This window comes from Danio rerio, chromosome 6 (genome assembly GCF_052040795.2).
Source record: "Danio rerio strain M-AB ecotype USA chromosome 6, GRCz13ab, whole genome shotgun sequence".
Classification (NCBI taxonomy): domain Eukaryota; kingdom Metazoa; phylum Chordata; class Actinopteri; order Cypriniformes; family Danionidae; genus Danio; species Danio rerio.
Genome location: NC_141026.1, coordinates 4719233 through 4735710, shown reverse-complemented (window position 1 = coordinate 4735710; position 16478 = coordinate 4719233). Strand labels below are relative to the sequence as shown.

Here is a 16478-nt window from a genome sequence, read left to right as displayed (position 1 = left end):
ATACATCATAAACACAGTAAGTACATTGTATTTATTTTTTTTTGATGCAAGTACATATTAGTTAAGGACACAATATAAAGTGGGACCATATATATAAATACACACAAGCATGCATATATTTGAGAAGATGTTTATTTATATATATACACAAACATACAAAAATACACACACCGCATATACATTCAAAAACTACACAAACACACACTCACATACACACAAACTTTACACAAACACACATACACACACACACACACACACACACACACACATATATATGATACAAATTATATATATTACAAATTTGTTTTGTAGTTTTGTTTCAAGACACTTCTATACAGCTTAAAGTGACATTTAAAGGCTTAACTAGGTTAATTAGGTTAACTAAGCAGATTACCATAATTAGGCAATTCATTGTATAACGATGGTTTGTTCTGTAAACTATCAAAAAATATATAGCTCAAAGGGGCTATTAATTTGAACCTTAAAATTGTTTTTAAAAAATTTAAAACTGCTTTTATTCTGGCCAAAATAAAACAAATAAGACTTTCTCTAGAAGACAAAATATTATCAGACATACTGTGAAAATTTCCTTGCTCTGTTAAACATCATTTGGGAAATGTTTAAAAAAGAAAAAAAATTAAATGGGGGGCTAATAATTTTGACTTCAACTGTATATATAACACATGGAGTTTGTATGTTCTCCCCGTGTTGGCATGGGTTTCCTCCGTGTGCTTCGGTTCTCCCCCACAACCCAAATACATGCGCTATAGGTTAATTAGATAAACTACATTGGCAGTAGTCTATGTGTGTGAATGTGTATGGATGTTTACCAGTACTGGGTTGCAGCTGGAAGGGCATTCGCTGTGAAAAAATTTGCTGAATAAGCTGGCGGGTCATTCCGCTGTGGCAACCCCTGATGAATAAAGGGACTAAGCTGAAGGAAAATGAATAAATGAATATATAACACACACATACAGTATTCAACATTTGAAGTGGATCAAAAAAGGTTTTCAAAATCATCTCAAGACAAGAATAGGTGTTGTTCAGTAGCTTTAGGACAACTTTGATAAAAGGATTTGATCAACTTTAGATGTTGACTACTGTATATTTTATGTCAAAACAAACTTTTATTATGGATAATTATATCTTTTTATATATTTTCCCAGCACTAATAATTACTATTATCATAAATAATGAAAACAACAGTGCTGCATCCTATATTTGTGGAAAAACTTTATTTATCTCAATCGATTATTAGTATTTGGGAAAAGAAATCAATTGTTACTTTAAAAAAAAAAGTCCTTACTGTTAAGTGTGATCAGTTTAATGCATCCTTGCGAAAAAACATGAACAATGTGCATTTATAAGCAGAAATGGTTGCTGGAAACCAGGTGATCTCCAGCTGTAAGTTTGAAGATACTTAATAAATGGTGTTTTGTTTAAGAGGAACACACAGGGAGTGATGGAGAAAGAGAAGGCTGAAAGCGAGGGCTGGATGTCCAAACCCCCCACACACACACACACACACACACTTGACCATTAATAAGGTGTGATGCTTATGAAACCAGATGCCCAGTCACAGCTTCAGCCACATATGAGAGAACAACACTTACTCTACACAAACACAGGCCCAAGGTGAAGAAATACAAGCAGATTTTCGTGAAACTTTGAATTAGGACAGCTCGATACAGGGAAAATATACAATATTGTTATTGAGGGTTGTGATATTGATATTTTTTAGAATATAACTAACTTAAAAAATATATATATATTTTTTTTTATTTGCAATACATTTTTATTAAATTTATTTAATGATCATAATTAAAGAAACCGGTATTAGTAAGACTTTACAATAAGGTTGAATTAGTTAATGTTAATAATACATTTACTAACGCGAACAAACGATAAACAAAACATTTCAAGAGTTCACACTTAGATCATGCTTTAATTGTGTTGGCAGGTTTGGCATGCTGTCCCAGGAGAGAACCGTGAGAACATGTAAACTCTGTACAGAAAGTGCTGACTGGCTCAGCTCTTGAACCACCGACCTTCTTGCTGTGAGGCAGCAGTACAATTGAGAAAACGTGTCGCTCTATCCTTGATGGGGGTCTTTCAAAATAAAGATAGGGAATGAAGATAGGCTGGATATTTATGTTAAATTTGGAATAATCCGATTGGCTAGCTATTAGTGATAGGGATCAGCTGCTGTCAATCTTATCACATGCACCTCTCGAAATTAGTTTGGAAAACTTCACTTATTACAGTATTTGTTGATAGTTAACGTTAGTTGAAAGTGCCGTTGTTTATGTAAACCAGGGGTGTCCAAACTCTGTGCTGGAGGGCCGGTGTCCTGGAGAGTTTAGCTTCAACCCTAATCAAACCCACCTAAACCAGCTAATCAAGCTCTTAAGGTACTGTCACACTAGAGTTTGTTTGTGCCAAATTCTGTCGTGCGGCGCTGCGAAAAGGGGCGGGAATAAACAAGATAATTAGTCATTAAAAAAGCGAGCAATCGCTCTATGTTTTAAATTTCTGTCCAGAGAGGTCATGTTTTGATCCTCGGTTGGTCTCAAGTGATGCGATTTCGCAGGTCAGAGTTCACCAAGCTTGAACTTTGCACCGCAGCAACCTGTGAAACTTGACGCATGACCCTGCGTTTTCGGTCTGACACATTCGCGTGCGTATGAATGGGAGTCTATGGGAGGAAAAGCCCAGTGTGACCGCAGCTTAACTAGATATTCAAGAAACTTGCTAGCAGGTGTGTTGAAGCAAGTTGAAGTTAAACTCAGCAGGACACCGGCCCTCCAGGACCGGGTTTGGACACCCCTGATGTAAACTCACTGCTCACTGAGTGAACTGTTCCTATACTTGTCTAATATAAGCTGATTTTACATAACAATAAATGCAGTTTAAACCAGACTTAAAGCGACAGTTCACCCAAAAATTAAAACCAAACCTGATTTTAATTCAAGCTGTAACTTCCAAACTGATCTGCAGTTCAGTCTCGGCCAGAAAAAGCACACATGATCACTGTTTTGATAAATCTAGATAAATAATACAGGAAACACGATGCTTAAAAATACCTCAAAAGCTATGCATGCTGGACGGATGCACATTATTGCATTTGTATTGAGTTTCTATTTATTTAGATTTTTCCTTAGACCACATTGACTTGAATTTCTGCACTAAGAGTCTCACGAGCTTGCACAATTTCTGTTAAAGAGTACATTAACATTCGCTTTGTCTTTCACCAGCCGATACTGATTACTCGTCACACACAACCTTCTGTGATGCTTTTGTGTGTTTTTTTACATTTTAATGCTGGTTGCTAGTTATTCCCATTGTGTGGATGATTAATTTTATTTTTTTGTGTAACACATATGGCATTAAACCAACATCAGAGAGAATCAACAACAACTCTATTTTGATTTTTAGGGGTGAACTGTTCCTTTAAGTGGAGTGGAAGTGTAGTGCAGAACACATCAAATTGCTTACGGCAGATTTAGAAAGTCTAACTTGAGTGTCTAAATCCTTTTTAGCAGCCACCGTAAGTGAAAACCGCCACTAATGATGAAATAATCAGACAGGAGCAGCAAGAATAAAGACAAGAAACATTGTGTGTGAAGCCTATTAAGTTCTCTGAACAGTGCTGAAGCAAGCTTTGCTGTAAATCAGAGTCGTTATCACCCAAAAACAGACAAACACACCCTCAATTTCTGCCATTTCAAGAAGAAAAATCTTCCTGCACCTAATTCTATGGGCAAAACCCTCATTAGTGTGTTTAAAATGTTTTTAAGTGTAGAAACAGAGTCTACTAGTGCAGACAATATTTAAAGTTGGCCTATTATGCCCCTTTTTTCAAGATGTAAAATAGGCCTCTGATGTCCCCAGTATGTGTGTGAAGTTTCAGCTCAAAATACCACACAGATAATGTTTATAACTCTTTGAAACTGACCCTTTTAGGTTTTGACCCAAATTGTGCTGTTGCCAAATTGGTGACTGTCGCTTTAAATTCAAATGAATTTGTGCTCTTTTCAAAAGAGGGTGGAGTCTATGGAGACTATGGTGTTCAGTACTGCCAACTATTTTCAATGAAAAGGTGCTAAGCTCGCTAAATGTCACTAGATTACGTCACACATTACGTTAATTAAGTTTTACGTCAAATGACGTCATAATAAGACGGCCATACAACATCAGTTTAACATCAGTAGACGTTGATCTTAGGTTAGTTTTAGGTTGTGGCATTAACTGACCAAAGTCCAACGTCTTTTTAACGTCATAATGTGACGTCCATACAACGTCAAAGCCTAACATCAGTAAACAGTGATCTTTGATTGGTTTAAATTTGTGGCATTAACTAACCAAAACCCAATGTCATCTTAACGTCATAATGTGACGTCCATACAAAGTCTAACATCAGTAGACTATACCTGTCAACATTGGGATGTGAAAATAAGGGATATGCCCACCATAATAAGGGATACCTTATACCTTATATTATTATTAATTATGTGTATGTCTGTTTAACACACACCCAAAAGCCAGACTTTCGCTCCGCTTCAAATCACGTGTACAGAGTCCGTTTGGGAAACAGCATCTATTTATCACTATGGAGCGCGTCAGCTGACAGACATGCACCATTATATGACTGTTTTGAGAATTGTATAGAAGGGGTAACGCCACCTGTAATGAAAAGGAAAGGGAATCCCGCCGTTTTTATATTTATTTCAAAGTGTTTTTGTGCCGAAACAAAGCAAAAACACAGAGCAGACTCACATTTAAGAGCAAGGGGCCCCCAATGGTGGTTCGGCGGTATAGGTTGCATATATAGAGGCTCGAATCTTTAATGTTTCTCGCCACCCTTCAGAGAAACACTGAAAATACGGGAGATTTACATGAAAATACCTTTACGGGATGATAGCGGGATAGAACTGTAAAATACAGGAGAATCCAGGGAAAAACGGGAGGGTTGACAGGTATGCAATAGACGTTAATCTTTGGTTGGTTTTAGGTTGTGGAATTTACCAACCAAAGCCCAATGTCATCTAAATGTCATAATGTAACGTCCATACAAAGCAAAGTCTAACGTCAGTAGACGGTGATCTTTGGTTGGATTAAATTTGTGGCATTAACCACCCAAAATCCAACGTCACCTTACGTCTTAATGTGACATCCATACAATGTCAAAGTCTAACATCAGTAGACGGTGATCTTTGGTTGATTTAAATGTGTGGCATTAACTGCCCAAAATACATGTCCTGAAGACATTGGGGTACAACGTTAATCTGACATCATATTGACGTCCTGTGCCTGCGGGGTATGTTTTTTTGTTGTAAACATTCAAAATAATGATAAAAATACTAATTTGTGGATCTCCTAACTTCCAGGTGCAGCTATCCTGATGTTGTGGCAGGTGTTTTCTGAGAAATGTTTTAAACCCTTGGTTTTGCGTGTGGTCCTGAAAAATCTCTGTTCAAAGGGGTATCTAGCCCTTCCTCTTAGTCCTACACCTTCAAGCTAAAGAGAATCAATACACCCCTACCCCTTTACAGGAACGCGCAAAACAAGTGGGAACGGCTAAGGGGGAGGATTGGGATTGGGCCTTAATATAGCAACAAAGTCACTAAGTTGTTAATGCTGATACTGTGGATTTGTGCATCCTAAAACTCCACATTTATAATCCTTTTAGTTTCTGACATTATCTTCAGCAGGTTAAAACCCTAATATTGGACGGCTGCTTCTCACTCAGGGCTGTTTATGCTAAAGAGGGAGAGATTGTAACCAATGGACAGGGCTTTCCCCCTCTGTTTCTATCAAGTTTGATTATAAAAAATTGAATTAATTAATTTTAACCATTAGAGGCTGGATATATTAGAGTCTGTGTTTAAACACTATACTAAGGTGTTTTTTGCACAATAGCTTCCCTTTAAGCCTTGTATGCTAACAAACTAGCAGTGTGATATTAAAAGAGCAGGGTGTGATATTCCTGAAAGAACACACAGCTGTGTTAACCTTTAACATCTGGGCAGCACATGGTTAAAGCTGTTAAACACAGACAGATACCAATGGCAAAGCTGCTGGCAGTTAACTAGTCCTAAAACGTTCCCTGGGCTGGAAACAGCTCATTAATACTGCAGACAGATTTCTAAGCAGACAGTTCTAATCTGATTAACTGGACAATTTAGAAAGAGTAAAATTGCACAGCACAGGTCTTTAACAAATGTAAGCCATTAAAATGTTTTATTAATAATTTAAAGACTATATTTTTAAGGGAGCTAATAATATTGATGTTAAAAAGTAATTAAAAAAATAAAACAGCTTTTTTTCCGGCCACGCTAAAATAAAAAAAAATACCTTCTCCAAAAGACAAATATAAGAAATCCTGTGAAAAATGCTCTATTTAACATCATTTGAAAAAGAATTACACAGGAGGGCTAATAAGTTTGCCTTCTCCTGTACATTAAACAGTAGGTGAGAGTTCAGTGTGACCATTACCGTCGCATGGCCTGTATGTTTTCTGATTTCAGATAGATTAGCTGCGTTTCCACTATCGCGCCTAAAGCCAAGCCAAGGCCAGTCGCGTTTCCACTGTCACTTCTGGGGCGTAATCAGGCCAAATCGGGGCTTTCTTGGGGCCAGCGGCCAGCCTTTTTCGGCCCGCCGAATACCTTGGGCCAAAGAGGGCCAACTGGGGCTTCGGGGAGCAGTGAAAGGAGAGGCGGACAGTTTTCTGATCGCACAATAAAATAAATAAATAAATAAGGGAAAGAAAACATCTAGCCTTATAGGCTGGGGTCTTTTTGCATATGATCACCCTTATGTTTCCCTTTTAAATGTACGGCTGCTGCATAAAATAATAAAGTTTTAATTTATAAGTGACTTTCTTTGCTTGATCCTTGATGTTACAATAACGCATAATAATCTTTATAACATATTAAAGACACAGCAGACAGTAAAGGTTTTTAAGTTTTTTTCAAGTTTAAAGGGTGTTTGTGCGCGTTTACATGCCTGTATGTGTGTGTGAGATCGAGCAAAGGAGCGCTCCCTTCACAGCTCTGTTGATGCCGCATGGCTTTTTTTCTTTTTGTTATTTATTTTGGAGATATACACAATATGAATACAACAGAAAGACATTCAATTTTACAAATTATGTCTCCACAATTCAGATCTTAGCTGCCTGCAATGTCAATGTTCATCTACGCAACACTCACAAATCTAGTTTTTCTAAATGATTTAAAAGCTTATGGTTTTAACCTTTGGCTTGAAATGCGAGTGATGGAAAGGGCAGAGCGAGGTATTTTACACCCACCTGTGTAGGAGGTAACAGGGTGCATTTTTCTCCGGCACTCTTCAGGCTGCGGGTCAGGGGTGTCTGGGGGTGATGATGGTGTCTGTGACGTGACCACAGGCAGAAAGAGGAGGTGAAAGATGACCAGTCCGACGAAAGACAGTGATCCGGCCCAGAACACCATCGCTGCCATTATTACCACAAGAAACACTCCAGTATCAGAAGAGTGAGAAGGTCCTGAAGAGCAGATATAGAAAAATCTTTGTGTTATTAAATGAGACTGAAGTTGGGATCATTGCTGCTTCTGTATTGTGATGTAAATCCTAGTGAAACTGCTTGTCAAATAAGTCAAAACGAGGGTGGGGTTTGTTTTGGTCCAATAGGGAGCTGTTTACATGGATGTGGTTTGCTATTGGTAGATCTCATGGGATTAATGGGTTAATCCCGCCTTCATGTTAGTAAACAAGCTTTTAGTGAGTGGATGTGATTGGAGAGAGAGGAAATTAGGACCATGCGGTTTTAAAAAAATTAATAAATTCATTCATTGATTCATTTTCTTGTCGGCTTAGTCCCTTTATTAATACAGGGTCGCCACAGCGGAATGAACCGCCAACTTATCCAGCAAGTTTTTACGCAGTGAGAACATGCAAACTCCACACAGAAACGCCAGCTGAGCCGAGGCTCGAACCAGCGACCCAGCGACCTTCTTGCTGTGAGGCGACAGCACTACCTGCGCCACTGCTTCGCCCTCAAAATTATGAATAATTAAATGAAATACTAATTATTTAGACTTAGCATTCACATACTGCAACTCTTATGTTTTGAATGCTTGTTTTATTCTTACTTGTAAGGTACTTTGGATAAAAGTGTCTGCAAAATGAGTAAATGTGGAGTCACTAAAACCATTAAAGAGGAATGTCAAAGGACTGATCAAATTATGGATAAATAAACTGAATGTAGATTACACCTTTCTAAATTACAATACAGAGTAATGTCTGTACATATTAAACCACATGTAGTCCACATTTTTAGCACGCCAAACTGATTTCACCAAGTACAGTAGGACATGATTCTAAATTAGCATCTGTGTTGATCCTGGAACAACATTCCAATCAGCCAATCAGAATTAAGGGATATGTTTACAGTTTATGTTAAGTTTAGGTTAGGCTTACGGTTAGGTTTTATTAGTTAACTATTATTCACCTCTGATTTTGGGAATAATTTACAGTTATGGTTGAGTTTAGGGTGGGGAATAGGTATGGATTATATTTTCCAACAAAAATGATGTTCCTGGACCAACATAGATGCCGCATCACACTTGGCAAAATCATGAAGTCCTTTACTCCAGAGATGCTTCACAGGCATTTTTACTTACGTTTTGAATTGATATCATACACACTGAGAAATGTGAACGTTTTAGGTTATTACCAGACAAACCTTTTACAAAAAGCTTTAAAAAAAAAGGAAATCTACAAGTGAAGAAAAATCCCTCAATTTGCACACATCTAGGAGTCCAGAAAATAAAAAGAAAATAAAAAACAGAATTAGATAAATTCTGAAAAACTCTGTAAAAACTGTTCATTTTGATTTTATGGTAATTTTAAGATAACTTTCCATAAAAAAAAATAAAAAAAAACACTCAATTTGCACAAATGCAGAAGTCCAGAAAAGTTAAACAATTCTGAAATATTCCATAAAAAAAAGAATTGTCAATTTTGATTTTATGCTACCTTTAAAATAACAAAAAAGTCCAGAAAGTTAACGAAAAAGAAAACTAACATTTTAAATATTCTGAGAAGTTTACATTTTAATTAGACTTAGGGCCTACTCACACTATGCTATCCAAACCACGCCCAGGCCCGTTTCCCGGATCGTTTGAGAAGTGTAAGTGCTCTGAAATGCTCTGAGCGTGGTTTACTTGGGTTTTGGCGCGGTACGCTTGTAGTGTGAGTGCAAAACGTGCCTAAGCCCGAAACTGAAAGCGAGACCTGACTTTTGGGACTGTTTCATATGGATTAATTAATCATTCTTACTGTTCAATGAACACAAACTGCCGCAGCTAATTAAAAACGCAAACCCCTCACTGCACGAAAGCTGCTCACCTTCAGCAAACCTCCTAATTTCTGCAGCACGAGGGCTTTATTATTGTTTATGAGCGCCAAAAGTGGCGGATCTGTTCAGCGAAATATCTGACTGTGTGTCACGGCATCCCAAACGACTAAAACGATATAACTAAAGAAATCTCCACTGTGCTGAGTGAGAGTGCTTCTCTTCTGTTAAACTGAACAGTTCATCTATGACGTAAGTGTGCCCAGGTCCGAATGTAATGTGAGTGCGGGCCGTTGGGGGAGACGGGAGGGGGGACAAGCGTGCTTTGGCCCGGTTCAAGGGAACTGTACATAGTGTAAGCCCTAAAACTTAATTAAACTTAACTTAAATCCATTAAAACTGTCCATTTTATTTTTATAGTAATTTTGGAATAATTTTCAATAAAAAATTACTTACAAAAAAAAAACTGTCCAGAAAAAACTGAATTAGAAAAAAATCTTTAACACATAAAAACTCTAAATTTTGATTTTGTAGTAATTTAAAATAACTTTCTATTAAAAAAAAATATTTTTAAAAATCCCTCAATTTGCACAAATCTAGAGTAAATCCAGAATTTTAAAAAAATTACATTCAAAAATATTCCATAAAAAAACAAGAATTGTCAATTGTGATGTCATGCTACTTTTAAAAAAATCCAGAAATTTGACAAAATCTGAAACACTCAATAAAAGCTGTCAATTTTGATTTAATGGTAATATAAAAATAACTTAAAAATAGCTTACAAAAAAATCACTTGATTTGCACGAATACAGTGAAGTCTAAAAATCTAGAAAAAAAAATTCGAAAAAAAACAAGAACTAACCATTTTGATCTCATTGTACTTTTTAAATGACTTCCAGAAGTCCAGAATATTAGAAGAAAACAAATTAAACAAAAAAAGTGATTAAAAAAAAAATAATAACTTTCAATAAAAAAACTAAATTTGCACAAATCCAGAAGTCTAGAAAAATTAGGGGGGAGGAAGAATTAAAATAAATATATCATAAAAACAAGAACTGACTATTTTGATATTATGGCATTTTAGAAATGACTTCCAGAAGTCCAGAAAATCAGAAGAATTTTTTTTTTAAAATCTGAAACACTGCAAAAAAAGTCAATTTGAATTTCATGGTAATTATAAACCTTACAAAAATATTCCCTCAATTTCCATGGAAAAATTGCATTAAAAATCTACCGAAATAGTTCATGAAAATTTCACCTTTGAGTTATTTAACAACACTGATACAGCCTTAAAAGAGTAAATGATACAGACTGCGGATTGACAATTAAAAAAAACTATAAGACCATAAAAAACAAGCATCACAACAACAAGTCAGATTGACAAACAAAAAACCTCAAGCAGAGAGCGACGGCTTCATCTCCTCCTCATGATCTGCAAGTCCAGCTTTCTCTAATCTAATTAACTTCAGTCTCTCATCAGTGAGTGAATGACTGGAACTCCTCCAAGAGCTGCAGCGTCTCCAACACAATGCTATTCTAAAACATAACATTGATTCTGCTGTAATTGTCAGTCTGTGAACGATGAGCCAGCAGATCATTAAAAGTTTAATTACAAGTCGAGATTTTGATCTATTTTCAGCTTGTCATGGCAATCAATAGGGCTCAGTGATGGAGCTTAAAGCGCTGCAGCCAGTTAATCTTTCCATTAGGTGTTTGACAGCGCGAGAGGCTCAGGTAAACCAGCGCAAACACTGCTCTGAGATCTTACATGAGCTCAGAATACATACACACACATGCATCCCTGTTAGCTCTCGAGTAAACACACACACATGCACAAACATATGCTCAATCACACTTAAACACACACTTCCTGACACGTCCTAGAGAATCCACTGCAGCATCTGTCTTGGCTTTACACAAACATATAAATACACACAAACACACACACACACCTAACACTGGCCACTCTGTAGCTACATGTGGTTAGCCCAGTCACCTCACAGCAAGAGGTCGCTGGTTGTCCAATCGGGGTCAGTTGTCATTTCTGTGTGGAGTTTGCATGTTCTCCTTGTGACCGGGTGCTCCGGTTTATCCCGCAGTCCAAAGACATGTGCTATAGGTGAATTGGATGAACATTTAATACTTTTTAAGAACCCGCGGACACCCTGATATAGAATATTATATCTATTGTTTTGATTGTATTGTAGAGATGATTTACGGTTTGACCCAAAGAATGACCAGTCTGGTAGATGAAGACGAGCTGGAATCAGAGATTTAAATAAATAAATCAAGTTTACTGAAGATAGTTTCCAGTTTCATTCGCAGAAGCCAGCTTTAACACTCGCAATGAGTTCCTAGGCCGCTCTGCTTACAATCACCAATCAATAACAATTATACTCACACATAACGTCATTAACTGCGTCACACATACAGGTGTTCTAACCTGATTGGTTAAAACACAGATAGACTAGGAAAATTTCCATGTGGGGTTCGTGCATATAATTCTGAACAATATCTAAACATAAACGTCAGACATCCTTTAGATCAGGGGTCTCAAACTCGCGGCCCGCGGGCCATTTGCGGCCCTCAGTGCAATATTTTGTGGCCCGCGCCGACCGCTGTACACTGACAGAATCAGCGGAGCGGGGAGCGCTGATTCCATCCGTACACAGCGCGCACTGGCATTCCCCGCCCGCCGTGTAAACAAAGGGGCGGGGATGCCAGTGACATCACCACGCACCCCGCCCCTTTGTTAGACGCTGTGACGGGCGGGAAGTGGAACTTAAAGGGGAACTTAAAGGGAACTCGCGCCGGCCAGAACCAAGGTAAGCTGTTCCCGCCCCTGCCTGCCACTTAGCTACCTATCTGCAGCCTGCCACCTACCTACCTACAGCCTGCATCTTATATATATTATAGGTAGATACAGACTGGTACAGACTGATGTGACTGGAGTGGGGTGGGGGTGTTTTATTTATACATATATACGCCTTTTTTTTAGGTGAGGGAATGGAAGTTTTGAGTGAGTCTAGACAGGTCTAGACTTAATGATGATCATCTTCAAGCCATACTGAGGGTCTCAACTGCTTCCGCTCTAAAGCCAAATGTGGTTCAGATTTGTGAGAAGAAGCGCTGTCAAGTCTCTGGCAGCAAGAAGTAGGCAAAAGATGCCATGTTCAGAAGAACTGTTCATAATCTTCACTCAATGTTCTATTAATGTTCAGGACACTTCATGTTCAGAAGAAATAATTAAAACTGTTAATAATGACATTTGAGGACTTTTTTTGTGTGAAATCCCTTATGCGGCCCAGCCTCACCCAGACTTTGCCTCCTGCGGCCCCCAGGTAAATTGAGTTTGAGACCCCTGCTTTAGACTGATTAGAGCTGACTCCAGACCTGTGAAACGGATCAACAATCAAATAGAACACACACACACAAAGTATAATCTGTTTCTTATCCAAGGCTGAGTGTACTCTCAGCCGTCTTTATCAAAACTGGTTTAAAACCGGTATAATCTACATTCAGGCAGTTATAATTCCTTACTACACAAAGTCTATCTTGAATAAAAAGTAGAATAACTTTAAAAGAATTCACCGTAAAAAATAGCAAAATCACTTTAGACAATATTAACTCGTAGAAATAACAATAGAAACAGTTGCTTCCAGTCCTCAGCCCTCAGTTCCACTCAAGGTCTCCGTGACCTCTGACCTAGATTGGTGGCTTCTGAAAATAGTAGGGTTGGGCATCTAAGCTATAATGCCGATCCGATACGCATCTCGATACAAAGAATACGATCCGATATATTAGCGATACATTTGTGACATATTGCGATGCAACACGATACGATTCACACCCATATCACGATACAATGCGATAATTCAGCACTAACTAATTAGATCAAGTTTATGAGATGATGTAAGAAAGGATGCTGTGCCATTGAATGAGTTTGATTATTTATTAACAAAGCAAAACCAAGACTTTTTTTACAACCTGGCTTTTCTCTCAGAGCCAGAGTGTCAGTTTACAGTAGAGGGCCATTTTAGAACCTATAGCACATATTATTTAAGTATTTTCAAGATAAACAAAATGTATAAGTGCAATAAATATTAAAAATACATATATTTGCACTCTTTCAACATAAAGGTTTAGCATTGCACAACAAGAATTGTGATTTAACTTTTCAACTATGAAAACAAGTTTTACAAAGATATATTTTGCCACTGAATATTCAAAACTTAAGGTCGTGAACTAGCAGTGTTATGCGGCTTTGAAACATCACTGTCTTTGTAAACAACAGGCTAATAAAAATATAAATAAATAAAAATTAACAGGAGGTGTTTAAAACCTTCGTTCTCCGTGACACTAGGCTGAATATCTTTGCAGATGAACAATGCAATAGCATTCGTTATTGGCGTAGAGCGCACAAAACTGTTGCGCATGGAAACAACTTTCAATGCTTTTCTCACCACTTTTGGAGCTGGTAGCTACAGTTGAAACAGAGCAGGAAGCCGGGGATGCAGGAACACTGGAAGATGCTTCCACAACAACACCGTGGCGCCGATTCAAGTGAGATATCAGATTAGTCGTACTGCCCGTGTATTTTACAGATGCGCGGCACATTTTGCAAATTGCATCTGTCCTGTCAAGTCGTCCATCCTTTTTGCAAAATGCATAATGTTGCCATACTTTAGATTTAAAACTCAGTGAGGAATAAAATGCTTGTTTTGCTTCTCGCGCTTTCTGAGGGCGCACCACTAGCTTCATCCGCACACCTGATACACTGAGTTGTGTACACATCCGCAAGTCCATTGCTAAGGCATACTTTATGTAGTTCGATTAAATTATGCGCCAAAAACAGGTTGACAACACTTGTTAATAAATAAAAAATACATTCTATGTAAAAAAATAGAAGTTGTATCTTGGAAAAATCGATGCATCTCGCAAAAACCGATGCATCTCGATTTGCTTCCAAAATTTCATTCATCCTCTGCTGCTCTACCGATGCACTCGCATCGTGCACGCGCATGACCGCGTATCGATACATATCGGTTAATCTTCCCATCCCTAGAAAATAGTTATAAAGAGACTGGCAAATGCACTGAACATTCTTATATTAAGCAATGTGTTAACTTATTCATTAATTAAAATCAATTCACAGTTAAATACTGAGAAACAGGATGATGAAAAGGATAAACGTTGGTCCATGATGAGACGGATTGGAAAGCAGAAATCAGAATCCTTCAGTATATTAGCACTGTCTGATGAGTGTTGGATCTTAACAAGCAGACTCCCATTGTGATGCCATTTGGAGAATTTGCTGAAATCTACAGAATGATTTAAATATGGTAAACCGTGTTCACTGGAGTGGAAACGGGTGATATGCGAGTTGTAATATTAATCATGTGTCAAAGGAGTAGAAAAACCATATTGAACTTACTAATAAAACCGCAGGGAAAAGCTTGCAACAGCACAAGCACTTAACACAAAACCAGAAAAAATGAACTAAACCGGGAGAATAAATAAATAAATACTGAAAGTTAATGAGGGAATTAAATGTGAACGGGTGAACAGAATGATTGACTAAAGACCCAAAGAAGGCAAAGAAGTCAACCTGACATGCAGGAAAACTGCACCAGAGTGAAAATTACACTAAAACAGAGCATAACAAAATATACAAGTGACAAGTGATAGCTGTGATATTATTTTAAACCATAAGTTAATGTAGCAAAAATGATTTGAATAAACTGAAACGAAGCTAAATTTAAAAATACTGCAACTGACTAAATAAATGAAATAATATTGAATTAAAATGGGCGACACAGGGGCGCAGTAGGTAATGCTGTCGCCTCACAGCAAGAAGGTACCTGGTTCAAGCCTAGGCTGGGTCAGTTGGTGATTCTGTGGGAAGTTTGCATATTCTCCCAGCGTTTGCGTGGGTTTCCTCTGGGTGCTCCGGTTTCCCCCACAGCCCAAAGACATGCGGTACAGGCGAATTGGGTAGGCTAAATTGTCCGTAGTGTATGAGTGTGAATGAGTGTGTATGGATGTTTCCCAGAGATGGGTTGCAGCTGGAAGGGTATCCGCTGCCTAAAAAACATGTGCTAGATAAGTTGGTTGTTCATTCTACTGTGGCGATCCCGGATTAATAAAGGGACTTATCCAAAAAGAAAATGAATGACTGAATGAATTAAAATGCAGGAAAAAAATACAAAATAAATTTTAAAATGAACATTAAAATGAACAGCAAAAGAAAACGTAACATTTAAAAACAAAAAAAAATCTAATTTAAATGACTAATAAAAAGCCTAATAGTAAAAATAAAACTTATTAAAATATCACTCAACTGTTGGCAGTATTTAAAAATTAATGCAAACAACCTTTATTCAAAACACTAATAAAAAGGTTAGAATATTACCAGCAAAAAGCAAGCAATGCCATGACCAATAAATGAACATTAAAAAAGTATTATTATAAAGTGATATACAGCTGAAGTCAGAATTATTAGCTCCCTTGAATTACATTTCTAAACATAATAGCTTTAATAACTCATCTCTAATAACTGATTTATTTTATCTTTGTCATGATGACAGTAAATAATATTTGACTAGATATTCTTCAAGACACTTCTATACAGCTTAAAGTGACATTTAAAGGCTTAACTAGGTTAATTAGGTTAACTAGGCAGGTTAGGGGAATTAGGCAAGTTATTGTATAATGATGGTTTGTTCTGTAGACTATCGGAAAAAAAATTAGCTTAAAGGGGCAAATAATTTTGACCTTATAATAGTGTTAAAAAATTAAAAACTGCTTTTATTCTAGCCGAAATAAACCAAATAAGACTTTCTCTAGAAGAAAAAATATTATCAGACATGCTGTGAAAATTTCCTTGCTCTGTTAAACATCATTTGGGAAATATTAAAAAAATAAAAAATAAATAAAAGGGGGCTAATAAATCTGACTTCAATTGTGTATTGTGAGAAAACTTTCAGCTGGAAGTCTTACATTTCATTCATTCATTCACTTCTTTTTCGGCTTAGTCCCTTTATTAATCTGGTATCGCCACAGCGGAAGAAACCGTCAACTTATTCAGCAATTTTCTACGCAGTGGATGCCCTTCCAGCCGCAACCCATCTCTGGGAAACAT

The 16478-nt window shown here is 37.3% G+C and overlaps 1 protein-coding gene across 1 annotated transcript in view; it reads right to left on the bottom strand.

Annotated features, from left to right (window-relative positions):
* Positions 1-16478, bottom strand: part of sema5bb (sema domain, seven thrombospondin repeats (type 1 and type 1-like), transmembrane domain (TM) and short cytoplasmic domain, (semaphorin) 5Bb) — a 116883-nt gene that overhangs the window by 58524 nt on the left and 41881 nt on the right. Inside the window, exon 3 of the mRNA XM_087256449.1 lies at positions 7310-7525. Within this exon, the coding sequence (XP_087112575.1) occupies positions 7310-7481 (172 nt within the window). The 5' untranslated portion in view covers positions 7482-7525. The remainder of the gene's footprint in view (positions 1-7309; positions 7526-16478) is intronic.